Source organism: Lineus longissimus, chromosome 11, assembly GCF_910592395.1.
Source record: "Lineus longissimus chromosome 11, tnLinLong1.2, whole genome shotgun sequence".
Lineage (NCBI taxonomy): Eukaryota > Metazoa > Nemertea > Pilidiophora > Heteronemertea > Lineidae > Lineus > Lineus longissimus.
This window is the reverse complement of record NC_088318.1, coordinates 19,033,271-19,060,082: the sequence shown is the minus strand read 5'-3', so window position 1 is coordinate 19,060,082 and position 26,812 is coordinate 19,033,271. Positions and strand designations below refer to the sequence as shown.

Below are 26,812 nucleotides of genomic sequence, written 5' to 3'. Positions count from 1 at the left end.
GCCTAAGTTGTAGATTTGTCCCGGTGAACGACAGTCTAAGGGAGCGAAACGACTGGGGGCGAAAAGTTTACGGAGCGAAACAACCGCAGTTTGTCTTTCACACTCCGTGTCACCAGTTTTCGAAAAAAATGAAACCAGAATTTTGGGGCTAAATTCCCCTTAATTTATGGCCTTTTCCACTCAAACTCAAGGTAGAAAGTCTGAATCTTGTCTAGCAATAAATGTAAAGAACACAAAGAGAACTCATTCTTTGGGGTCTCTAACGTTTACCAACAAATAGGCTTAAGCAAAAGCTTTTTTTAGCTTTTCTGGCATGTCTGGTCGGGGTTGTTGAAATTCAAAGACTCGAAGCAAAACAAACACCTGAAAACCCGAATTTGTCCATCTCCTCTCAATTATTATCTTCTTTGTTCAGGTCCTGATAATTAGATCATAAACAATGGGCAAGAAGAGGAAACACTTCAATAACGGTCGCAATCACAGACATGATGATGGCGAGCTCACTGAAGATTTGCAGTGTGAATTGGAACAAGTCTTCAATAAAGTCTTCTCCTATACGAAACCTTCAAAAAGTGACTCCTGGGTTCTTCCAAAGCCCTCGGAGATATTTACAAGCGGCCGCTGGGAGGAGCCGACCCTGATTGACCTGAAAACAACCATAAATGAAGTGAAAGACAAACTGAGCGATGTTGATGTGGTGCCTTGGCATGATCACACACAGTTCACACACAAGGCCAGCAAAGTTATGACACAGCTCCGACGGACCATAGGGGCTGAGCTGTGCACTCAGGCTTGGTGCAAGTTCCATGAGATTCTTGGCAAGTTTCAACTTGTTCCGGAGGAGAATTCAGATGTATTTGAGTCAGTACATATCTGTGAGGCACCTGGTGCTTTCGTTACAAGCCTCAACCACTACCTTCGATCTCATTGTAAGTGCATGAGCAAGGAGAGTGGCCAGCATGAGCATTTCATCTCCGTACAGTAGCCTTGAAACATTATTCAACTGCATTAGGCAGCAAACAAAATGTACCTGTTGGCTGACCTCAAATCTGTACAGTAGGGTTTACCATTTGTAACAGGGCTTTCCAGGACATCCTTTTGAAACCTGGTGCTTTTTGAAAAGCCAGAATTTAAAGTTGCAGGATTTGTCAGAATGTGAATCATGGCAGCTCTTAGTCTGCGACAAATACATTGAGTTTGTTTGAAAGAACTGTGGCGTTCTTCAATACTCCTGAGTGTTAGCCACAGTTTCTCATTTTGTGTTAGAACAGCAAGTATGTCGTGTTTGAATCTGTTCGAAATGCTCATCAAATTTGATTTCAGATCCGAACACCAGATGGCACTGGACTGCCAACACCCTGAATCCGTTCTATGAAGGGAATGATCCCCAGATTATGATCGATGATGTCATGCTCATCAAAGACACGTTACAAAACTGGTACTTTGGAGTTGACAACACTGGTGATATCACAAAGAAGGCCAATCTGTTAGGCCTGACTGAGCTGTTTCGATCTCGGAAAGTTTCCTTGGTGAGTCACAATATCTATTTATAGATTCATGTTGTATGACTCTCATTAAAGTTGTCTGAAAGTGTATGATGAGGGGCACTAAGAAAGTTTGCCAAAACACCTTGTGTAGAGTGACGTATAAATTGATCATTGACAAGGTTCTTATTTAGATATCTGTGTGTTTTTTTCAGGTGACAGCTGATGGCAGCATAAACTGCCAGAACAATCCAGCAGAGCAGGAAAGACTGGTGGCGTTCCTTCATTTCTCTGAGGCGGTGGCCGCTTTGAATCTCCTCAAGATTGGTGGTCACTTCGTCATCAAGATGTTCACACTGTTTGAGGCGGAATCTGTCTGTTTGTTATATCTGCTGAACTGTTTATTTGACAAGGTTTGCAGACATCATGAAAGGCTGCTGTGGTGTAGTTGCTCAATCTCCAGGCTAGAAGTCAAGAGGTCCCTGGTTTGAACTGCACATTTGGTGTGAGACTCTAGACAGATCTCTAACTTGCCTTACGTTACTGGTGTATAAATGGGTCAACACTCTCGGGTTGTAGCACTGATTGAGCATCTCGTCTGAGGTCAACTGAAAGGTTTCAAGACAAAATACTCATGAAAACTTTGCTCTGTATGTGTTGATGTTTGTTTTCAGGTGAACATCATGAAGCCTGCCACCAGTAAACCAGGCAATTCTGAGGTCTACGTGGTCGGGGAGAACTTCATTGGAATCAACCAAGGTGTACTACTCCGACTTCTTGAGAAGTGCGAAAATGGTATGTTGACATATATTCCTCTGAAGAAGGCATTGATTCCATAATTGAACCCACAACTCCTGATTATGAGCCTGTTGCTCTGACTACATTGCCACTCACAGATGATGACTCAGGTGATGACTTGGTCCCCTGAAAGCTTGTATTCCCTCTCGTGTTTCAAATCTCAGAAGAGTACAACACAATGTCTGCATCTCCATTACTAGCGCCAGGTTTAAGAACCTCAGCCTCGTGGAGGTTATTAAGTATTCCCTTGGTATAGTTTGGATAGTAAAATGAATGATTATTTATTCTGCCTCATCTTCAGAATCATTCCAGGAAAGCTCCATGTTCTCTTTGGAGCATCTTCCAGAAAGTTTCTTCCACCAGCATCTCGCCGCCTGTAAGAAGTTCAAAGCCTTTCAAGAGGAAACGATTGAGTCCAACTTCCGCTGCTTCCAGAACATGTGTCCAGGTGATCGTCACAACATGGAATTCCTCAAGGATCAGTGTGCAAGAATGTACATGGATCTGTATCAGGTCTACTCCATCGGTGTTCATGATAGGGTGGTGCCAAACAAAATACAGGTAAAATATCCCTTCGTTACCAACATTCAACCAAACTACTGATCATTGTATGCTCCATTTGACGTCTCTTATAGATTTGGGGACCCAAGTGCAAGTGGGTGGCACTAAGCTATAAATGTCAGATGTAAAATAGCCTAGCATTATCTGAAGACATAAATGATGGCCTCGGTCTATTGAGTACTAAGGGATGAATTGACTTTAAGCACTGAGGGTGTGAAATGTACTGTTTACAATGAATGCTCTGTATATTTCAAGTAAATTCTAACATTGTGTCTGTTTCAGGGAAATAAGAAGGTTTGCACGTTTGGTGCTGTCATGAACTACCAGAGGAAGAGGTTACAGGGGAGCTACAATGAGAGGCAGAAACTCAGACTGCTGCCATGGAGGGATCGGGTGGCCAAGATGAAGTCCTATGACTTGGATGATATGAATTCATGGTGTTGGCTTGAGGTAAGGAGGCCCTTCAGTCACCGCTGCTGATCACATGCTGGTTCCACATGTGATCTAATGAGGTTGTCCCATATGGGAGGCAGTTGGTTGTACCATGCGTCCAGCTTTAGATCAGGTTCAAGATCTTGTGTGTAACCAGCACATGATCAACAGTATCATCATGTAATGATGCTTTCAGGCTCAAATTAAGCTGTGACAAAACATAGCATTGCTCACAACTTTTCTCTTCCTGATTTGAAATGTTTCACTTTTCCTTTCAGCATCAGTATCCTAGTCCATACCTCATCGAGAAGCTTGTCTCATGGAAGCCAGTAAGAGGCCAGCGAGTGGATAAAGTGCTCTGCTCAAGGTTCTGTCATCAGGAGCTGCTTGAAGAGCATACAGCACTACTGGAGAATGCTTTGGTATGCATATGCCATTCTTAACTGTTCTATGTCTGCTTTGCGAACCTCCTTCAAAAGCTAGTTTAAAGCTGCCTTTTTTCCTTCAACATTTGCTTTTATGAACCCCTGTTACTTTATCACGGCTGGCTGGCTTACCTGGCTGTCATCACTCGTCACTGGAATTAGAAGACTGACCTTCAGTTGGTTGAGTATTTGAACAGGCCCTGTAGACCTAACGACCAAACGTTGTGGTATTCTGTCTGACTTACATGTATCATGCTTTTTTCCAGTTTCTGAGATGTCAGTCAGGTGGAGATGTGCTCTACCCTAGTGGAGAGTTGGAGCCCACATGCCAGCAGCTGATAGAAGCTTTGGACTGTGAGGACAACGTCACATGGAGAGGAGTTGGACAAGAGACACCATTTGTTCTTCATCTACAGAAAGAACTGGAAAAGGTCAATTACCCTTTATACACTTAGGTGGAAAACGGCAGGTTCGATGAAGAGATGTGCTTCAAGTCTCAGGCCACCTGTGGGACTCAAACCTCTTGACTATGAGACAAGTCTCATGCCGCCTGTGGGACTCAAACCTCTTGACTATGAGACAAGTCTCATGCCGCCTGTGGGACTCAAACCTCTTGACTGCGAGACAAGAGTCGGAGCCAATAGACTAGTGTGGCTCGGTGTAATGTTATGTTACAATTGTAGTAAGAAATTGGTGTGGCCAACTCTCTGCTAACAAATCACTGTTTGAACAAGACAGTGATCTTGTCCTGCCCCTTATATTCAGACTTAATACGACTTTTCATATTTCAGGCATCTAAAGCTGAAGGCAGCGAAAACACTAATGGGAAACAGGTGTTATTGTCAGACATCTGTAGTCCAGATATTGCCCCTGAATATGGTGAAACAAAGACTACACCACTGCTACTGTCATGCACTGTGAATGCATTGAAAGTAAGTGTAAAATATTCCAGTGTTGGTTTTAAGGAAGTAATGCCCTGTGCTCCTCACAGTACATTGTACTTGGAATGAATCCTCTTCAGGCATTACATGAGTTTCTATGTCAGGGCAGGCTATAGATGCCACTCAAAGGAATCCACATGTGCTCTTATCCCTTGTCAAGACTTCATTGAGGTGTTACACCATAGAAACAACAATTGGATTGATTGATTGAGGGATAAGAATCAAAAGACTTAGAGTGCTGGTCAAGGACTGATGCAGAACTTGAATGTCACCTTCTTTCTTGCAGATAGTTGAAGCTGGGGACAGCCTTGTGTGCCGTATCTACTCTGCCTTGACAAGATATGTGGCTGGTCTTGTTTACATATTGACACACTGCTTTGCTCAGGTAAGTGGAAGGATCACCTCTGTCTTTGTCTCCTTCAGCAAGACACTCACACCTAAAGTGATTGTCCACCTTGCCATCAGCAAGACACTCACCCCTAAAGTGATTGTCCACCTTGCCATCAGCAAGACACTCACCCCTGAAGTGATTGTCCACCTTGGAGGAGGAATACTTCCAGGGGAAAAGCCCCAAGCTCAGAGTGAAGGCTGAAGAAGAAGAAAACTTGTAGGCCAAGGCCTTTGGAGTTATTGAGAATTGTCTCCAATGGACGTCAAGTGACTGCTTCTTTTTATGTCTAACTGGATTTTCTGTAGAATATTGTATATTGATGAGTTTTCTTTCCCAGGTAGCCATAGATGATTTCAGCCAAGACGGTTCATCACCGAGTTGCATTCTGGTTTGTAAGGACTTCATCAGCTGCCCCCCTGAGCTACTTGAGTATCTGGAGGGCATTGATTCTCAGGAGGATCAGCTCAACGTGTTACAGTTTGTGCCAGCGGATTGCTTCCTAGGTACGTTGTCAACCCAGAAATGTTAATGTGTCTTTCATTTTCGAGTTTGGGAGTGAGAAGTGTCTCCTCTGCCAGTCTGATCTATATTTTCCAATGAAAGACATTTTATTTTTCAGATTCGGTTTTCCGATCTGCCATTTCGAACATGAATGAACGGGTCTTCATGAACAGGATCAACACCTGGCTCAACAAAGAGCTGGCTTTCATCGCGGAGGGCTGAAACTGAGAGCTTCCAGGAGCTTCTCCTTGCAGTCATACTTCACCGTGTACTAGCACTTGGATGGTGATGGTGGGTGGTTGTGTGTGCCCTGTATGATGATCATTGGTGCTGTGCACAATAGCTTAACTGTTTGGACACTAGAAGTCACCCTTGCCAATGGTAATTGGGAATAAGACATTAGACATGAAGTCGTCGAGGCTTTTTTTCCCAGGCATTTGCAATGGTATTGGTGAGTCATAAACAAAACAAATAGACTATTTAGTGCTTTAAACTTGTGTTGAAACCTGGTGGACACTGTTTTGGATGACCCATAAGTTGTGTTGATCTCTGTGTTCAAAATCCTTCATTCAAAATATGTTGTTGTCCCATTGTGTTATGATGGTGTATTGTTTTACTGATAATAAATTGTTGAACATTACAAGCTTGTTGTTTACTTCCCTTGGTTTCCTATGAAGTCTTTCGAAAAGCAGCATAGATTTTGAGGCAGCGAAGACTTCCCCTGGTCCCCATGATGTCCACACTGCATGTTTGTCTAGGGCCAGGATTCGACTGGTCAGGGTGTCCACACTGCATGTCTGTCTAGGGCCAGGATTTGACCGTATACTGGAACTACTTTTTTAACTAGCAGGACGGGACATTTTCTACTGCTTCTATCACACTGGACAGACTGGACAGACTGGAAGGGAGTACAACACTCAACACTAGACTCGTCCATCTTGAAAGTTGCCCTCTATTGGAGCCTGCCCCCTCCCCGGAAAAGTGTCCGACCCTGTTGTATGGTGACGGATTAAGGTATATGGACCAGAGACAGCGCATCCTTTGTCCCCCGAACACTCTATGACCTCGGAGGACAGATTTCAAACGTTTACTCGTGCCAAAGACTCAAACGACTAACTACATGTATTATAAAAGAGAATATTTTAATAATCTGTTCTACGAACACATACAGAATGCTTAATGAAAAAAAAAGACAAAGGAGACCATTGACAACCGCCTGGTTAGGTCAGAGACTCAGCTCATGTGTAAGCATGCCCCAGCAATAGGTGAATCGCCGAATATTGGTCATACTCGAAAGTAGTGTTGTTAACATGATCACAACTACCGAATGCAACATCCGTCATTTTACTTAGGTTCAGATGTCCTTGCCAATAAGTCACGCGAAATGAGTAGCATATTGCCATCATATCCAAATCCTCTGATCATTCGAGCAGACGAACCGTCCAACCGGTGTCGTCTGCCCTCTTGTTCGACCCCTCCGACCCTTCCGACCCCCACACTGCATCTTTAAACGTCTTTTCGTCGTTTTCACATTTTTATGCGCAAATGGCAATGACTTTTTTTATCAACATTATTTACATCTTTTTACAAAAGCTGAATGAATAAAATATGATACATGTATTAACATAAAGCTTGCTGGTGTATGTATTAACATGAAGCTTGCTGGTGGATGACACTTATAACTTTCGTGCAGGTTTTTGCCATTGTCCCTCGAATACATTTGTTGTCTCCGACACCTGCACAAGCTATGGACAGAGAGGACGGAAAACTGTCAGCTACGACGACTGGCATGTCGTCTGTACAATAATAGGCCCCACTGCATGCAGGGAGCTACAGCCCACCCACCCCCTCCCAGACCTCTGTGTTTTTATACAGAGTGCCTTTGGCCCCACGTGGGATGGGACCAGACCAGTTACAAACGACGGAAGGACTATTCTGTTGGGCCTACTTTGAGTATTACGCACGAATCAGTATGCTGGAGGTGAGTTTTCCTGAATATAAACTGTGCTCCCCCGTTTGATCTTGGAAACAGCCCTTGTCAAATCATGGCTATACCGCTTCGCTCTGACGTACTTGAGTAAATAAGGCGTCAGAGAACACTTTGCGACAATGGCCATCGCCGAAGTCTAAAAAATGGAGTTGTAACGGTGTAGCTTGTCAAAATAAATAATCACCGGTCACGAGCTTGTTTCGTTACACCCTTTTTCCATGTATTTTCATAAGAACTGTATAGTCATTATTTTGAGTACTTGCAGGGCTTGGTCACAGCACGAAGACAAAATATTTATTCATTTGAAAAAGATGTCACAGTTGCTTTAAACAAAGAAATAGACGAATCCCCCTGGTTTTAATAAATGGTAAGGCTAGAACTGGTTGATGGTGAGTCACGGACAGTCGTCGCAGCCCACACTGAAGGATCGTGCTATGATCGAGCTTGTTGTTGACGTCAAACACTTGTTGCGTCTACAAAGTAATCCTTGACATGATTTGAAAGGAACGACACCGACGGATTACGAATCGGCCCCACAGGGTTTTTAATCACAGACATTTGAGCAATACCTAAAATAATCCGATGTAAACACAACGTAGCAAGCCATGCTATCGTTTCGGCGTGCTAGGTGCTTTAGCTGGCGATTTGGCACCGTTAGACGACTTAGGTCGTCCTTGAGAAATTGTCGTTGGTTCTCGAACATAACGCGAAAACTGAGTCTTATTTTGAACTTGAGGGTTTGGCGTATCTTTCAGCGTCTGTAATTCCGTCCCGACCGGTGAAACGGGCGAAACCTTATTAGGCCTTGTCGTCTGTTTGGTATCAGTTTTGGGTTTACCGGTAGTTTTGTTGTCTTTATCCAAAGATTTGAACGTCTCATCAATAAAATCAAAATCGGCAGACGACAAACTCGTGACGTCAACAGCGCTCGGATGGTTGACCGGCTCCAGCGCAGCCTTGCTGTTATTTTTCGTTGGAGTTTTAGATTTCGCGGCTTGTTTTGATTTGGTTGATGGCGTTGGGCTCTTTGGTTCCATCACAGTCGGCACCATTTCGTCCACATCCTCCCATTGTTGTAAAGCGTCGTGAAACTTATCCTCCTTCCCTTTTGCTCCGGCAGATTTCGACGAAGATTTCGTCGGCGACTTTCGTGCGGACGCTGGGGTAGATTTGGAAGTAGGCGTGGCAGGAGCCTTCCCACCTGCCTTAGCCGCCTTCGCTTCTTCCTCCAGGCGCTTTTTCTTGTGGACCCGGACTTTCTGCGCCCACGTGTTGAACACCTCCCGCTGTCTCTCCTTGCTCACTATAACTTTACCATCAGCGCCTGTTTTCTTCGGTTTTCTGTATCAAATAGGAAAAAAGGTAGCAGTTGGAAATGGTTTCTCTTGAGAAACTATACGTGATGTGGGTCGGGTTTCAGCCTGAGCCAAGGTATTGCCTCCAATGAGTGGAATAGTATTGTTCGTCAACCGTCTATTGCGTGATGCCAATGAAACGCCGATACGAATGAGCTCAAGAATCGATTTTTACGTCAACACTTCATTGAAATGTAAACCGCCGTAATTAATCTAAGGTTGAAGTTTTGCAGCAGAAATGTTTACTTTTGGTCAAGACGAAATTACCTCCATATTTGTCAGCAAGTGCATAACGGGATTCTAGGTCGGACATCGCTTTAGGGAACCGGGCAATGGCCATTGTTATCACTGGGCATTGGGGCAGGTCTCCGCGTCCCAAACTTACCTAAATCCCATAAGTGCAAGTTGTGCTTTGAGTAACTCTTTGGTGTTTTCACTGATATCACTAGCATCGTCCCTCACCGCTTCCCTCTCGTAGCACCAATCCGCTAACTTAGCTATACCAAACCCTATCAAGACGGCCACAGCCAGCACGGCCAGACTTATAACAGCTTTCGGGTAATCTTGGTCAATCCATGCTGTCGTAGTGGTGGAAGTTGTCGTAGTGGTGGCTGGAAAAAGCATTCAAAGAATAAGGCGGTGGGAATGGAAATTCCTCCACAGGAACATCTGATGTGTCGAGACAATCATGTCGATTAAGGGGTCATCCCCGTTGATCAAACTTCACCACACATGACGGAGTAGAGACTGACGCATGCTAATGAGCGGACGAGAGCTTGATCGGGCTACGATCGACTCATTGAGGATCTCTGACTGTTGCTTACCAGCTCGTGTTGTTGTCACACCCAAGGCGAGAAACAGCAGCCATTGTGACTTTGATATCTTCATCTCCTGCACGGAACCTACAACGAGACAACGGAACCAAAATTAACTCATTAGCTGACCGAGTTCAATGGTTTAACCAGTTGATTATACGGGCCTATATTTTGGCGATATAAGAGTATCACGAAAAATCTATTTGTCAATTTATTACAATAAGAGTGACCTTCGTTTTTTTTCATTTTGTCAGCTCATTGATTTGGATTTATATTACATGACTGAGTGTGCAGTAACTGTCACTGGGATCAATCCACTTATCGATCTTTGATGGAAGCCAATTGACACACCCAACGTGCTTCATGGTGGTCTATAAACCAGACCATCTGTGGGTCGAGTGAGATGTGTCATTGTATGCATGGTGGTCTATAAACCAGATCATCTGTGGGTCGAGTGAGATGTGTCATTGTATGCATGGTGGTCTATAAACCAGATCATCTGTGGGTCGAGTGAGATGTGTCATTGTATGCATGGTGGTCTATAAACCAGATCATCTGTGGGTCGAGTGAGATGTGTCATTGTATGCATGGTTGTCTATAAACCAGATCATCTGTGGGTCGAGTGAGATGTGTCATTGTATGCATGGTGGTCTATAAACCAGATCATCTGTGGGTCGAGTGAGATGTGTCATTGTATGCATGGTGGTCTATAAACCAGATCATCTGTGGGTCGAGTGAGATGTGTCATTGTATGCATGGTGGTCTATAAACCAGATCATCTGTGGGTCGAGTGAGATGTGTCATTGTATGCATGGTGGTCTATAAACCAGATCATCTGTGGGTCGAGTGAGATGTGTCATTGTATGCATGGTGGTCTATAAACCAGATCATCTGTGGGTCGAGTGAGATGTGTCATTGTATGCATGGTGGTCTATAAACCAGATCATCTGTGGGTCGAGTGAGATGTGTCATTGTATGCATGGTGGTCTATAAACCAGATCATCTGTGGGTCGAGTGAGATGTGTCATTGTATGCATGGTGGTCTATAAACCAGATCATCTGTGGGTCGAGTGAGATGTGTCATTGTATGCATGGTGGTCTATAAACCAGATCATCTGTGGGTCGAGTGAGATGTGTCATTGTATGCATGGTGGTCTATAAACCAGATCATCTGTGGGTCGAGTGAGATGTGTCATTGTATGCATGGTTGGTCTATAAACCAGATCATCTGTGGGTCGAGTGAGATGTGTCATTGTATGCATGGTGGTCTATAAACCAGATCATCTGTGGGTCGAGTGAGATGTGTCTGTATGCATGGTGGTCTATAAACCAGATCATCTGTGGGTCGAGTGAGATGTGTCATTGTATGCATGGTGGTCTATAAACCAGATCATCTGTGGGTCGAGTGAGATGTGTCATTGTATGCATGGTGGTCTATAAACCAGATCATCTGTGGGTCGAGTGAGATGTGTCATTGTATGCATGGTGGTCTATAAACCAGATCATCTGTGGGTCGAGTGAGATGTGTCATTGTATGCATGGTGGTCTATAAACCAGATCATCTGTGGGTCGAGTGAGATGTGTCATTGTATGCATGGTGGTCTATAAACCAGATCATCTGTGGGTCGAGTGAGATGTGTCATTGTATGCATGGTGGTCTATAAACCAGATCATCTGTGGGTCGAGTGAGATGTGTCATTGTATGCATGGTGGTCTATAAACCAGATCATCTGTGGGTCGAGTGAGATGTGTCATTGTATGCATGGTGGTCTATAAACCAGATCATCTGTGGGTCGAGTGAGATGTGTCATTGTATGCATGGTGGTCTATAAACCAGATCATCTGTGGGTCGAGTGAGATGTGTCATTGTATGCATGGTGGTCTATAAACCAGATCATCTGTGGGTCGAGTGAGATGTGTCATTGTATGCATGGTGGTCTATAAACCAGATCATCTGTGGGTCGAGTGAAATGTGTCATTGTATGCATGGTGGTCTATAAACCAGATCATCTGTGGGTCGAGTGAGATGTGTCATTGTATGCATGGTGGTCTATAAACCAGATCATCTGTGGGTCGAGTGAGATGTGTCATTGTATGCATGGTGGTCTATAAACCAGATCATCTGTGGGTCGAGTGAGATGTGTCATTGTATGCATGGTGGTCTATAAACCAGATCATCTGTGGGTCGAGTGAGATGTGTCATTGTATGCATGGTGGTCTATAAACCAGATCATCTGTGGGTCGAGTGAAATGTGTCATTGTATGCATGGTGGTCTATAAACCAGATCATCTGTGGGTCGAGTGAGATGTGTCATTGTATGCATGGTGGTCTATAAACCAGATCATCTGTGGGTCGAGTGAGATGTGTCATTGTATGCATGGTGGTCTATAAACCAGATCATCTGTGGGTCGAGTGAGATGTGTCATTGTATGCATGGTGGTCTATAAACCAGATCATCTGTGGGTCGAGTGAGATGTGTCATTGTATGCATGGGTGGTCTATAAACCAGATCATCTGTGGGTCGAGTGAGATGTGTCATTGTATGCATGGTGGTCTATAAACCAGATCATCTGTGGGTCGAGTGAGATGTGTCATTGTATGCATGGTGGTCTATAAACCAGATCATCTGTGGGTCGAGTGAGATGTGTCATTGTATGCATGGTGGTCTATAAACCAGATCATCTGTGGGTCGAGTGAGATGTGTCATTGTATGCATGGTGGTCTATAAACCAGATCATCTGTGGGTCGAGTGAGATGTGTCATTGTATGCATGGTGGTCTATAAACCAGATCATCTGTGGTCGAGTGAGATGTGTCATTGTATGCATGGTGGTCTATAAACCAGATCATCTGTGGGTCGAGTGAGATGTGTCATTGTATGCATGGTGGTCTATAAACCAGATCATCTGTGGGTCGAGTGAGATGTGTCATTGTATGCATGGTGGTCTATAAACCAGATCATCTGTGGGTCGAGTGAGATGTGTCATTGTATGCATGGTGGTCTATAAACCAGATCATCTGTGGGTCGAGTGAGATGTGTCATTGTATGCATGGTGGTCTATAAACCAGATCATCTGTGGGTCGAGTGAGATGTGTCATTGTATGCATGGTGGTCTATAAACCAGATCATCTGTGGGTCGAGTGAGATGTGTCATTGTATGCATGGTGGTCTATAAACCAGATCATCTGTGGGTCGAGTGAGATGTGTCATTGTATGCATGGTGGTCTATAAACCAGATCATCTGTGGGTCGAGTGAGATGTGTCATTGTATGCATGGTGGTCTATAAACCAGATCATCTGTGGGTCGAGTGAGATGTGTCATTGTATGCATGGTGGTCTATAAACCAGATCATCTGTGGGTCGAGTGAGATGTGTCATTGTATGCATGGTGGTCTATAAACCAGATCATCTGTGGGTCGAGTGAGATGTGTCATTGTATGCATGGTGGTCTATAAACCAGATCATCTGTGGGTCGAGTGAGATGTGTCATTGTATGCATGGTGGTCTATAAACCAGATCATCTGTGGGTCGAGTGAGATGTGTCATTGTATGCATGGTTGTCTATAAACCAGATCATCTGTGGGTCGAGTGAGATGTGTCATTGTATGCATGGTGGTCTATAAACCAGATCATCTGTGGGTCGAGTGAGATGTGTCATTGTATGCATGGTTGTCTATAAACCAGATCATCTGTGGGTCGAGTGAGATGTGTCATTGTATGCATGGTGGTCTATAAACCAGATCATCTGTGGGTCGAGTGAGATGTGTCATTGTATGCATGGTGGTCTATAAACCAGATCATCTGTGGGTCGAGTGAGATGTGTCATTGTATGCATGGTGGTCTATAAACCAGATCATCTGTGGGTCGAGTGAGATGTGTCATTGTATGCATGGTGGTCTATAAACCAGATCATCTGTGGGTCGAGTGAGATGTGTCATTGTATGCATGGTGGTCTATAAACCAGATCATCTGTGGGTCGAGTGAGATGTGTCATTGTATGCATGGTGGTCTATAAACCAGATCATCTGTGGGTCGAGTGAGATGTGTCATTGTATGCATAGTGGTCTATAAACCAGATCATCTGTGGGTCGAGTGAGATGTGTCATTGTATGCATGGTTGTCTATAAACCAGATCATCTGTGGGTCGAGTGAAATGTGTCATTGTATGCATGGTGGTCTATAAACCAGATCATCTGTGGGTCGAGTGAGATGTGTCATTGTATGCATATTTTGACCAAGAAATAAAAAAGGAACAGAAAATCATAGCCAGGTTTCCTGCTGACACTGACCAATATAGCTTTATCATATTCAAGCATGTTCATGGTTAGTCCGTCACAATAGAATTAATAATTCAAGCAAATTTCGATCCAATTTTCAGACCATTACCAAGAAAGTGCCAATGCCCAGTAGTTCAAACAACTACCAAAGTACATAAGGCAGTTTGAGGCAGCGTTTGCCATGAGATCATTAAACGATCGCGGTGAAGCCAACACCAAGTTGTATTTGCAAGGTGAAGAAGAAAAAAAGGAGCTATTTATAAATCTCATGCGTTGCTATAAAGGTTAAAGTTTAACACTAGAGTACTAAACAGAAGTAGAAATGTCAGCGTGTTCTTATCAACTTCATGACAACCTTTAATTCGCCCGCTCAAGTCGTAGGAACTGCTGCTCTGAGGATCCTTGTGCGAGGTGTCGCTATCTCGGGCTATCGCTCGCATTTTCGGCTGAGCCTTCTGTCCAAGTCATGTCTGCCGTAGCCATATGAGGCAGTATGCAAGATACTGCGGATGTAGCGGGTAATAGCGACAAACTGCACTTAATAAGATCCTTGCCCGACTGCTGACGATGAAAACCTCACCTAAGACTGATTGACATTCGCTACGCTTTTCATGTCTGCGGCTTGACAGGTGTCTGATCTCACGATTCACAGGTGAAAATCGGGGCCGCAAAACCTTTATTGCTGATCATAACGAAATGAGGAAAGCCATTCTTTCACGAACCTAAGGCTTTATATCCTTGTATACAACCAACACCGTCCTGCAAATATTATCATTACCTCCCTCGCGCGTCCAGTGTATAATGTTGGTAAAGTCTGCGGGCAATAACATCGTTGATATGTACTCAGGAATACATATATTTAGTTGTAAGTTCCTGTATGGTTATTATAGTGTCAAATCTTTGAGACTATGACAAGTCATTTGTAACTGCTGACCTTTTGATATTACTTTATGTACTGGCAACGCCAAGGTTCATTCAGATTGTGACTCGGTGAGAAGTTATCGAAATAGCAAATAATAGCAATGTCATAGAATTGTATGTAGTTTAAACATGGGAACAGGAAAATGTTAGCCGATGCCGCAGATTGTGATGGCAGTATTCTGTGTTGGGCCGACACTCTTATTAGTCTTGGACATGGTGTTACTGTGGTCAAAAAGGTTACAATGTATAGGAATGTGATGTTTCAAACCTCGTCACCCTAATAAACACGACACAACTGTTGAAATAGAAAATGTGCGAAAGTCACGACCTAGTTTGTGACACCTTAAAATGGCCATTCTGCTCTTGGAGCATAATGTAATCTCATTCGGGTCAAATTGATAATGGTCTACATTTGTCATATCAATCACACGATAGGCTAACTTGAAAGAACTCGGAGCGACATTGAACAAAGACGAGTATATATTCACAGATATTCAGTATCTGGACGTCGGCAGCATACATGTCTTTATGATGACCAGTTTGAATAGACTCCCAAAAGATAGTGCTCCCGCGTTGTCCAATTCAGGTATTAAGGCTTGGATCTTACGACTGCATCTGATGTCAGTCGTGACTGATACAACCGGGTCTGATACCCCTGCTGCACGACAGCATTTGATTCAGTTCAGTTCGGCCCGACAAATCATTGTCCTAGTGCAGACTGACCGCGTGAAAACACTCTCTAATTGGCTGGTGGCGGTGAAGGCTAGTATATGAACACCTCCTTCATTAAAGTTAATCAAGCGATGTGTATTGTGACTCCTACACTTCGTAACAATCGATCACTTGATTAAATAAGATTAATAAATCAGACATTTCATAATTTCAGCTGTAGCACTGCAGACATACTCCAACATGCAAGGCCCTGCACAGAACGGAAATTTCCACAGAGTTATATGCACCGGTGCTTTTTATTGTCGCTAAAACATTACGCACGCTTCTCCAGGCAAAAAAATGATAATCAAAACACGACTTTCATACTCGACCAGGCATTGAGTTTCATTATCAATCAGCACATGGCGGAAAATAGTATCTGAAGGCTATAGGAAGCCCGATAAGACGTAATAGTACGTTCAAAGAGAATTTTAAAAGTTTGCACTAATATTGATATTTTCTCAGACTAAGTTCAGAGAAGGGAAGATCCTTAAGGTTTGCAGCGGTAAAATAGCAAGGGCCGGGTGTACGATTCATCTGAATGACTGAGCGAGATCGCTGGGCGATACCGGCATGCGCGTCCTGACGCTTCGAGCAAGTTCCTAAAGGGTTCCGGGGGTCTTTCCCCGTCTTCTACTGCGTTCAAATTTTTCGTAACCATTTCAGGCACTCTGCGAACGCAAAAAACCAGGAAACCATGTTTCGAACAACCACGTAGAGAGCCATGCTATGTTTATCCTGTTGATCACGAATAGGTAATCTATAGCTTGTTGCACGCCAAACGTCCAACGTATGATCAGTCGAAGCGAGTCCGCACGATCAATTTTTTTCCAGAGACAATTAGTAGAGCGAGCTTTGCGAAGAATCTATACTTTGCTCCTGCTGCTCTGGAATGGGTCATTGATTATCCAGCTGTGCGAATCAAGGCCTGAGGGATTCCATCCCCGGGGAGCCAACATGTGCCATGACCACATGGAGGGGTACTGTCTCTCAAGAGACACCGCCTTACTAACATTCAGTGTGTCTGCACTCTAACTCCCCAATTGATAATGTGACGGTTGTTCAAACAAATTGCTTTTCCTGCATTGGAGTGGGTCGCCTGAATCCGAGGGCGGGCCAATCATGAGACGACATCCCAGGGCAGATCCGTGGTCCTCTTGATATGAAAAGCGTTTCCAGAATCTGGAATTCCTGAGCATGGCCGAAAGAACTGTGGTCTCAATATGAAACATGTGGACTCCCGGGGAGACACCCTCAGTCCGTCATACATTCCTGTCACAAGAAAGCGCATTGCACAGTCAGCTAAACTAGTTTAGCTTACAAGTTGTAAGCTTAACAAGCTATATATGCTTGATATGAGGGTTACATTATTTACATCGATATTATGAACCTACCTTATCTACCGAGCACCTCCACATAATATCCAGAGACCAAGTTCCGTCTATCTTAATCCGTCACCAAATATCCACAGAACGCTATCGATATCAGCAACGACCACAATAATATTTATGCCATCATTCCTATATGCCTATCAAGCCAACATCGAGCATAGCCACCCGGAGGAACAGCAATGGTGCTAGGCCTAAGAAAGTTTTGTTTGAACGATTTGCACGAATTCTCGCTAACAAAGCCTAGCTTCGAGTTGGTCATATATCGTTAGCTCATTATCCAGCCGAGCGGATAGCACCTAGCTACCAGTACACATTGCAAATCCCTTTGCATAAGAATGTGCCGTCGAAGTTAGGTTGTTCACACGGTTAAGGCTGGTGCTGCCACGTAGCTGACAGGTAGGACATCAGTGCAATCCATGCGCTGGACGTGGCATCAGAACAAACACGTGTAGAGGAAGGGTGGGGCATGGCACGAGGCATGATACGGAAACCACAAACCAGGGGAGGAGATGCTACTATTCTGTAGAAGTGACGGAAACCCTATGAAATAGCAGCATGGCGGGGTTCCGTGCGTTTGTCTCAGCACGGGTACAGCCCGGGGGTACAGTGCTACATCCGTGGTATCTCCTCTTCATACCATTGACCCAGAAGTCTCAGTTTGTCACGTTGGAGAACATGTATTTGGACGAGTTTCTCGTATCACTCTGCCTGCAGTGGACGATACACAAACTGGTCGCATGTTCGTCCCCGTGAATGATATATATCTTATCAAACTATCACGTACTGTCGTTGAATAACATTCAAACTGATAAGCAATGTCACCCAATGTCGGACCATATATTTTGGGGTCGGTCCTGGGTGAGAGGTCTTATTCCGGCAACTGGGTGTGACTTTGTCCTCATCTGTATGAAGTAAAATTATGATATTATAACCCATCGAATTCGCTTCTGTGTCTTGTGAGTGTATGGCGTAGTGGTGGTCAATACCTACATCACCTTACGAGCTGCAGTTGCGTCGGGAGGGCCTACGGGTGCACTAGAAATCACAAGCTTGGTTTATATCAGACCACCGCAGTTGTTACATCATCACCTGTCAACAAATCAAATCTTGCCAAGGCCAAGGTGGACGATTGGCCAGAAGTCATTGATCTCTTGAAAGCCATTGATCGTCGCCATTCGGAACCGAGACCATGACGAGGATGAATATCCTGCTCGTGCTTGCTTGTTGTGTTGTCCTCGGTTATTGCAATGTAGCTTTCACAGGCTTTAGAAACGGTGAGTAACGAGCATGGTCCACAGCGCGCATGTCCTGTCAGGCCTGAACGCGAACGCTCTCGCGCCAGGGCCAGCAGCGTAAGAAAACTCATTTGTTTCAGCTATAACGAGCATGGCTTTAAACGCAAACTGTGCATCAAAATGATGCACACCCGTACTACGTCACTCAAACTTGTGAAAGTTCGGTTTCAAAATTGCCAACCGATTTAGAAATATCGATTATTTTAGCTTTACAATTTGTGCCAGGACGACGAGGCTTTGAATCCTTTTTCCAACCCATTTCAAGCCCCGGTGATATATGTTTGATATCTTGTCCAGGTCAGATTGCCTATGAAGCTCTGGCGCCATCTGACGATGGTCTCTACCGAATCCGTGTGACAGACGGCAAGGCTTATATTGAGGCTTACGTGTCGAAGGACAGTGGCATGAAGAGATGTACCGTGTCGTATGGCAAGAACCTCGTCTCCAGCATGCTGAAGGCAGACGACATCCAATATGCAACAATAGGTGAGGATCATAGAGCTAGCAGTTACAGAATGGAAAGCGTTCAAGTGTGAGGAACTAAACGACCCAGTGTCGAGGTTAGCAGTTTGTTTCCCAATACAAAATCCTTGACCCCCTTGCTCCTGCCCATAGCCCCCTTTAAAGACCGGTTACGTCAATTGTCGTGAAAGTTGGCACCCACAGAAATAATAAATCATCTCTATCAACTCATATCAAACAGGAGCGAAAGCTGTTTTTGAGATGATCGACAACTGTCAGCGACGGGAGCTGGCCATCCAGTACCGCCAGGCCCGGGTGGTTGACTTGTGGCGCCCAGTGGGGGAAAACAGTACGATAGCCTCGGGGTCTGCCATCAACCCGCTCATTGCTCCAGGGACGAAGTGGTGTGGGGCTGACAACGTGGCTGAACATTATCATGATTTAGGTAAGGATTACAAAATGTATCCAACCGGTGTGAAGGGAATGGTAGTTCTCTCTGTCGTACAGTCACTAAAAAGGCATGCCCTGGAAGTTATCATGGTTATATCGTCATATCATTGAAGCGTCATATCCAACCTACACTCCGGACGCAGTGGGCCGGCCTCGTCCTGTTGCCAGGAGATCCAAATAGGATGACGCAATGGACTGCCCCGGGAGTCTACATCCACAGCCACCGCAGACAAATTCATGCCAAGAGCATATCATATTTATGTTTCAGGGACGGAGAATGCGACAGACTCGTGTTGCCGAGAACATGACCACTGTAACTACTTCATCAATGCATTTGACAAGAAATACAACTACCAGAGTCTCCGGCCGCATACCATCGTACACTGCGAATGCGATGAGAAGTTTAAAGACTGCTTAACGGTGGGTCGAGAATCAGACAGCAAATGTAGACGTGGTCACAGCTTAATAGTTTTTTAGATAGATCTGGCAAAAGGTACTTGGGTGACCTCTTGTCAACAGTATGATCTGGTCACATTGCTGAGTTCAATCAAGTACCTTTGGCCAAAACGATTAGCGGTTGAGTGTCAGTCTCCTTGGCCAATCTCACGCTACCATCCTTACCCATCGAGTGTACATGATTGTGTGTTTTGTGTGTTTTGTGTGTTTCAGGCGGTGGACACAACCTTTGCGAGTGAGCTTGGGAAGACCTTCTTTGACCGTCTCTTCATGGAATGCTTCACGCTGGAGGAGAGAACTTACTGCGCCCAGCGGCACTGGACGCAGCTGTGGTGCACCCGCTGGGCGAAGGGCACCACTGCCGTCGTCCAGGACTCGGGCTCATGGGACGGGGGCAACTGGATCGTCGGATAACATCAAAGCGAACGTAGGGCTACCATAATTGGAAAAGACTTCGACTCCTTTAACCTTTGTCACTTGATTGTCCTTTAGGGGCCTGTGGGAAATCATAAACTGTTGCATCCTCATCCTCACCGAGGGCCTACCCGCCATGTAATGAAGCATGTTCAAGGGAAAATATCTCAGGAGTGTAGAGCCTGGCGCCATCGCATCTGCATGGTGTGAGTTTGGCGGTGCATGGCGAACTAACTGGCGAGGTTTAGTGATCATATCTTGGACGAAATATTCGTTTCTCGCCAGCACCAGCATGTTATTTTGAATGAATAATGAAAAATTTCGCACAGAATTTGACCTAACTTTATTATGGCCTAAAGAGCATTGACAATAAAACGTAAAGTATATGTAATAATCAATTGTTAAACAATTAATAACATTATATAGTGGTTTGGTAAAATTATCGACTTGCTCATGTATTTGTGGTTCTTTGGGGGTTCCGGAAGGGCTGTTGACTGATCACCGTGGTCCAGCAGCACATGAACTTGGAAGGTTCCATGTCCGGAGTATTACTTAAAGAAGAATACAGTAGCCCTCGAATATGCTTTGCGATATGCTACCATACTACTATATGCTGTCCCATTACTATCTCTGTAACAGGCGGCTATAGCCATGGGATTTTCGGGAAGCTGTGGGCCTTTGAAATGGTCTGACGAATACCCGGACGGATATTCGTCGGATCGAGATCTGAACGGAGGGGTGGCTGTCACAATGTTGGTCTTGGTCTCTTGTGACGATGGTTTCTTGAAACGCTAAGCGAAACACTGATAACTTCCACGCATAATCCTTCATGGAGTGTCGGTCAGTATCGTGTCTCACATGGCGACTGCCACGGGAGGCGAGGATCTGTATTATGATTTGTGCCGACTTGGTCGGTGTATTAAATGTAGAAATCTTGAGAAAGTACAGATCATGACGTTGTCTTTAATATGCTGAGATTATAAAATGCGCAAGCACCAGCAGATCCACAGGTACATGCCAGATGAATACTACATGATTAACTGCTGATGCCAGTTGAAGAGAAAAGCAGGCAGATGTTCAAACACGATGAGTGTCCAGCACGGACGGCCTCAAATTAAAGCAAGAATTGGTCGCACGAGCCTCACCAACGCTTGTGTCAGTGAGGATGGCACGTGTCACCACCTCGTCACCAGGTTTCGTAAACCACATATACCCAATGTTGAATGAGTATTCTTATTGTCCTTGTGGTCAAGGTTTGAAGTCGGCGTATTGATTACACGGCACGTGGCGTGGTAATTAGGACCCTCACTGTTGTTACAAGTATTTAGACCATACAGGGGGTCGAGTGTTCGGGTCCTGTGGCTTATGAATAGAACACTATGGGGAGAGACCATGATTGCTAATCAATCGTTTATTACAAAGGAGGCGACTTTATTCATTGAATATGTGTGATGGCGTATTGTTGTTTTGGAGAGGAGGAAAGATGACCTGCATTCAGTCGACACTCTGACCCGAGCGGATTAATCCCACATTGAGAGCGAAAGTGAAAAGAGTGTACAAATGTTACTTTCCATTTCAATTGTTATCGAGACAGTTCAGCCAACGTTTAATCCGTCCAATCAACCAATTGCCGAGCTAATTGCTCACGCCAAGGACTTGAATTGGACTAAAGCAGTCATGACTATAACATAGGGTAACACTTTCGCGAGGGACAGTGCTTTCGCTTATTACCACATTCGAAATAAGGGAGTTGCATCACATTGGGCAAAAGAAATAATTTAGCATACACGGTTACTGATGTCAGTTTGACTTGAGCCCCCTTCCCTTACGTCCTCTATCATCTTCTGTGGGATCAAAACAACTTCGAAACGACTGGAGATCATGAATTTCAACGTCACGAGAAGGATCGTCACGAACAGTTCAGCATCCGGAATGACATCGCCAGGTGCTCTGCCGCTGAGGGTGACAGGAGACGTGGCAAAAGGTAAGTGTCCAGAAAGATTGAGATTTCCTGGAAAAGTACACCTTTTCGCCAGTGATCACACTGTTACACCGGGCTACAACACTGTGATTTACTGATCTGGAGGGCGTTTATCCGCTGGTTATCTTGATTATGTAGGCTATCACTACGATAAGAGTGGAACCACCATGGCTGGGCCAGATTAGTCACCTCACCATGTCCTGGACGACACGGCCTATCGCCTTCACCTTGTTGTACACGCGGACTCGACGTCTATACGATTATCGCATCATTTACACAGTGACAAATAAATAGTGGTCATGTGGATATATTGATACAAGGCTATCTTATTGAATTATCAACTCGATATTTATCCGGTCTGAGGAAAGCACATTGTTCTTCAGCGATGACTCCAAGACACTGTGTGGCTCATAGAAAACGATTAGGGCCTTTGGAGGTAACTTTTGTTAGCCTTGGATGCTGTGACTCAGTCAGCGTGACAGATAGCTAGATAGCTTGACACAATGCCCAGAAACTAATCTCAGATCGAGTTATCTTGGACAATGATTGTTCTCAGGGCATGATATCTCTCTTATTCTTTCTGAATCATAACTTCTTTTCCCTGCTATATCAAGTAGCACTTCCAGCCTCGTGACTACAACAGCCTGAGCCAGACTATCTCCTATCCTCTTGCTGAGCGACCTTTTCTTGTTATTGGGCCTGTATGTTTCCATATTCTAAAATAACACTCCGGCTAATTTTTCTCATGGATTATGTGTTAGTATCGTTTTGACCACTGAGGTTTTGGTGAGACCACTTGTAAATAGTAATAACAGAGACTTTCTGCATTACAGATTCCCGGCAGGTGATGTCATCCAGCCCATCTCCATCCCCAGATGACGAAGCTCTTGCCAGGACCCTGTACATTGTTGGTCCAGGTTCAATCATCATCAGTCTGTTCGTCATCGGCGTCGTCACCATAAAACTCAAGGCCAAGAAGAGGACAGAAGAACAGCGGACACACGGTAAGAGCGCATACGACAAACCAGTTTGCAATGTCACACGAAATAAACCCACTGCGACTTCTGAACGGTTGCTCTAACCATCCACACATTCCCGATGTAGGCGCGAGTGGTTTGCACAGTCGCTGTTGGTTATGAAAGTCTGATCACGTTCAAACATAATCGTCTCCTATGATGTACTGTTTACAGTTTTTCATTTCATTTCTCTTCATCTTCTCCCGCCTCTTTCAGCTCCACCTGTACGCAGTGTCGCCATTAATGTTGATCTCGCCGACCCACCGCCATGTTACGTTGATGTCATGAAAAACTTAGCCATCTACAAAAAGCCAGTGACCAACCAGCCGGTAAGGGTTAATGATTATTCTGCAGAATCACGGCGTGGAAGGGAGAGTAGGGTTGATGACTAGTGCCACGGACCTATCATACCAATACCTGGTAATGAGTATATTATGGAATTGATGGCCTAAGACACTCTCATCTGACTTCTGCTGACCTTGGTGTTGATTCAAAGACTTCAAAATGGGTCAACAGCTCAGACTTGTATTTTTTCCTATCTTACAGCAAAGAGATCCCTCCTTACCAACATACGCCGAAGCAATAACTGTTCTTGCCAACCAACACTCCCAGTGTCGACACGATACTAGGGCCATGGTGGAAATAATCTCCTCAACCAGTCTTCAACGTTCAACCGATCAGGAACAGGAACATAACACGTGACACGCATTCTGGGCGGGAACACGCCCGAATCTGAGACTGTTTTGATTGTGAAGTGTCTTCCAAACCTCGTGAAATCGTTGAGTGTTTTGAGGTGAGATTGTTGTGGAGTCCGTGATCTGAAGTGGAGTTTCTAGTAATTGACTCTAAAATACACGAATCATTTTGGACTTCGGGAGTTTAATATCCGCAATCAAGAAGATGGGACCCTTACGCCTGTCTGTTGAAGGGAAGCACGAGGTAAAGATCATGAGATCTATGATATTATCTATGATACATGATCTATGATAATATGAATCTTTTGGAGCATCGAGATTTTTGAACATTTTGTATTTATTTGCATTGCTTGATTTTCTATGAACTTATAACAATAAAAGTAATTTGTTGTTGAAACATTTGTTGGTAATCTCTTCCAATCGTAACCGCGTCGGATTATGAATTCGGCTTCAGACTGAGATCATGAGATAAGCTCTCTCGAGGCAATGGCATGTGAATGCATGTTTTTTGGGTCTTAAACTACTGGTGACTCGTGGCACATCCATATGAGGATTCTATCCTGGCAAACCAGCAGGTGATGGCCTTGTTTTGTGTACAAAAGTCCAGGTGAACCACCTTACTACTACGGATATCTGATCGACACATTAAACACGAGACAAACCATGATCAGGACGGTTTCTTTCAGTCGGACAAACAATTTATTGCGATATTGTTCTAAAAATTTGATCATTGAAAATTGCCTCCTGGAATGATTTAGTCCTGCGTGTGAAACTGGAAGCATTTTCGATTGAATTCGGTGATGGTAACTAATATCTGCTAATACTGTCATGACTGTAGCGTGGAAGGTAACTGGGCAACCAACAGCTTGGTAATAATGCCGTTTTACCACTCCCTCATCGGGCCGATGTCCTTGATCCATGGACTTGTTAAATCTACGACCGAGCAAACAACTGATATTATCATCATTCTTATGCAGATTTGACGAGAATTTACTTGTTTAAAAACCAGGCCGTCCAGTAGTTTGTCCTTGAAGTTATCCCCCAAAATGCTGTAAATATGAAATAATTGCGTCAGATTATCCAGTGGCAGACAATCTCAATAGAATATTTGATACAATTGGTTATTATGTTGTCAAAAAAATAGCTCTATGGTCGTTATTTCGATGATTTGCTGATGCGGGCTCTTATAGACCTTACTCGGACAACAGACTCACCTCATTCGCCGCCCCTTCCTCGACTCCGCCACACGCTGCCAGTGCTTTTTTCCTACTCATCCAAATTTCAAACCTCAAAAGACGAACGCTTCCCAACACCATGAAGGTAAGATATCACAATTTCATAGTTAGTTTTCCCTGATGTCTTCGCTGTCCATTGTAATATTTACCAACTTGGCTCCGTACCGCCACAGACTATTGAAAGATAGTGTCCACAGTCTGCGATGTCATGTTTTCGCATAATAATAATAATAATAATAATAATGATAATAATTTATTGTTAAAAACCTCCAAATAAGGAGCAGACAACACAAATATGCAATAAAAATCATACACAGAGAACGAATAAAAAGCGATCAAAAGGGTGAAAGTAAAAGCTTCAATAGTTTATGGCTTTTCCGGTTTAGATTGGCACATAAGGTTTTTACCGAATCGACAATTCCATTTTCCTCCCTGGTGATACGTCTAGGCCTACATGTTGGATTTACAAACAGGACATTGGCGGCAGAGAGGCCCGACGAACTAAACACTCGGTTACACAGGGTACCCTTAATTTTTCTCGTGCCAATGACGACGTCTCGTGCTTTACAATCGATGGAGAGAATCCTTCTTAAAAGTCCAATTTGCTTCTGTTCGATTACTTACATGTCATGCTAGTTAAGGAGCCGCGGTGGTGTAGTGATCGGGTCTCTGACCAGTGTTCATGAGGCCCCAGGCCTGCATGATCGATTTCCACTGTCGGCGTGAGACTCTGTGCAGGTATGTTCGCCTTCATGCCTAACCCACCGAGGTGTGGTCGGAAATGCTCAGGTTCTAGCGATGACTGAGCAGCTCATGTAGATCTGCTGAAAGTTCTGCTGATTGCATCTTACTTGAGAGACTCTAAACTGCTGAGTAGCTCAAGACAAAACACTTTCCTTTTTTTCAGGTCGCAATTATCCTTGTCTTCTTGGCCTGTGTGTCCTTCACCATGGCCGGTCAGAGTGCTGACTGCGTCCAAAAGTGTATCGACAGCAAGGCATTCTGCAGCCAAGGAGGCGTTCCACAAAGCTGCGAGGCGAATGATAATCCCTCTTTGTGCCAAAGGATCACTTGCGTCAACGAAATGAGGGCGTGTTTTAGTTCATGTTAGTCACGTGTCACTCTATGCTATAACCTGACTCCCGATCCCGCCTAACCACGTGACACCACCACCAATTCTTGAAGAAGTTCACGAGTCGACACCACTTTTACTGGGATGTATACAAACTGCTGTCAAAGAACAACACTTATCTATAAAAGTTGTTGTCACTCAGCTTGTCATGTAACCACAATTCGTCTGCTCAAAATCTACCACATGTTTGGGACCACGCCTTGACACAAATCCAGCATATGCATGTACCTTGGTGCCAAGAGCTGCCATAGAAGTTGCCGGCAGGCGTGGTTATCTAATATTTTGTAACAATCATTTGTTATTCATGAAACATACACATTTTGATGATGATTGAAACATCATAGGGGTACCAAAAATGTTCATTAAACAGATTGTATACAATCACCAATACAGGACGATGGCTTTGTCTCCGTTTTTTTGTTGCCATATTTTTCGCGCAAATGTAATGTTTGCGGGAAAGTTTCCTGAGCCCCCACTACCCATGCTGAACTTCAGCGCGACACTCGTCACTGATGACCGATAGCTTGGTCGGGTTATATTCGGCCAATCGAGGAGCTTTGCCTGACTGTCTGATTAGAACCCGACACAGGCTGATTGCCAGCTGGCGATAGCTTGAACGGGCTCGGCCAATCGAGGATATTTGCATAACTGTCTGATCACTCAGAGCCTGACACAAGCTGAT

The 26,812-nt window shown here is 44.4% G+C and overlaps 4 protein-coding genes across 6 annotated transcripts; 3 read left to right on the top strand and 1 right to left on the bottom strand.

The window, feature by feature from the left end:
* Nucleotides 1-102: 102 nt before the first annotated feature.
* Nucleotides 103-6,170, top strand: LOC135496234 (cap-specific mRNA (nucleoside-2'-O-)-methyltransferase 2-like). Its single transcript, XM_064785427.1, has 13 exons — nt 103-191; nt 416-929; nt 1,324-1,529; nt 1,700-1,897; nt 2,159-2,279; nt 2,584-2,843; nt 3,126-3,293; nt 3,554-3,697; nt 3,967-4,131; nt 4,492-4,632; nt 4,928-5,026; nt 5,370-5,535; nt 5,652-6,170. Exons 2-13 carry the CDS (start codon nt 440-442, stop codon nt 5,753-5,755), a joined length of 2,262 nt encoding a protein of 753 aa, XP_064641497.1. The 5' UTR covers nt 103-191; nt 416-439; the 3' UTR covers nt 5,756-6,170.
* A 486-nt stretch (nt 6,171-6,656) lies between these two features.
* On the bottom strand, nt 6,657-17,294 carry LOC135496302 (muscle M-line assembly protein unc-89-like). The gene is made up of 4 exons (XM_064785559.1): nt 16,998-17,294; nt 9,703-9,780; nt 9,264-9,489; nt 6,657-8,864 (listed from the first exon to the last, which is right to left on the bottom strand). Exons 2-4 carry the CDS (start codon nt 9,764-9,766, stop codon nt 8,132-8,134), a joined length of 1,023 nt encoding a protein of 340 aa, XP_064641629.1. The 5' UTR covers nt 9,767-9,780; nt 16,998-17,294; the 3' UTR covers nt 6,657-8,131.
* An 889-nt stretch (nt 17,295-18,183) lies between these two features.
* LOC135495330 (uncharacterized) lies at nt 18,184-20,417 on the top strand. Its single transcript, XM_064783798.1, has 5 exons — nt 18,184-18,268; nt 18,587-18,775; nt 18,993-19,196; nt 19,470-19,621; nt 19,871-20,417. Exons 1-5 carry the CDS (start codon nt 18,184-18,186, stop codon nt 20,069-20,071), a joined length of 831 nt encoding a protein of 276 aa, XP_064639868.1. The 3' UTR covers nt 20,072-20,417.
* Nucleotides 20,418-21,977: 1,560 nt separating this feature from the next.
* LOC135496252 (uncharacterized) lies at nt 21,978-24,123 on the top strand. 3 transcript variants are annotated; one of them, XM_064785479.1, is made up of 4 exons: nt 21,978-22,055; nt 22,886-23,056; nt 23,285-23,397; nt 23,615-24,123. In XM_064785479.1, the coding sequence occupies exons 1-4, from the start codon at nt 22,004-22,006 to the stop codon at nt 23,768-23,770; spliced, it is 492 nt and encodes a 163-aa protein (XP_064641549.1). In that variant the 5' UTR covers nt 21,978-22,003; the 3' UTR covers nt 23,771-24,123. The 3 variants fall into 3 exon arrangements, with proteins under 3 accessions (XP_064641549.1, XP_064641550.1, XP_064641551.1); XM_064785480.1 differs by lacking the exon at nt 21,978-22,055 and adding an exon at nt 22,269-22,488; XM_064785481.1 differs by lacking the exon at nt 21,978-22,055 and adding an exon at nt 22,669-22,753.
* Nucleotides 24,124-26,812: the final 2,689 nt, after the last annotated feature.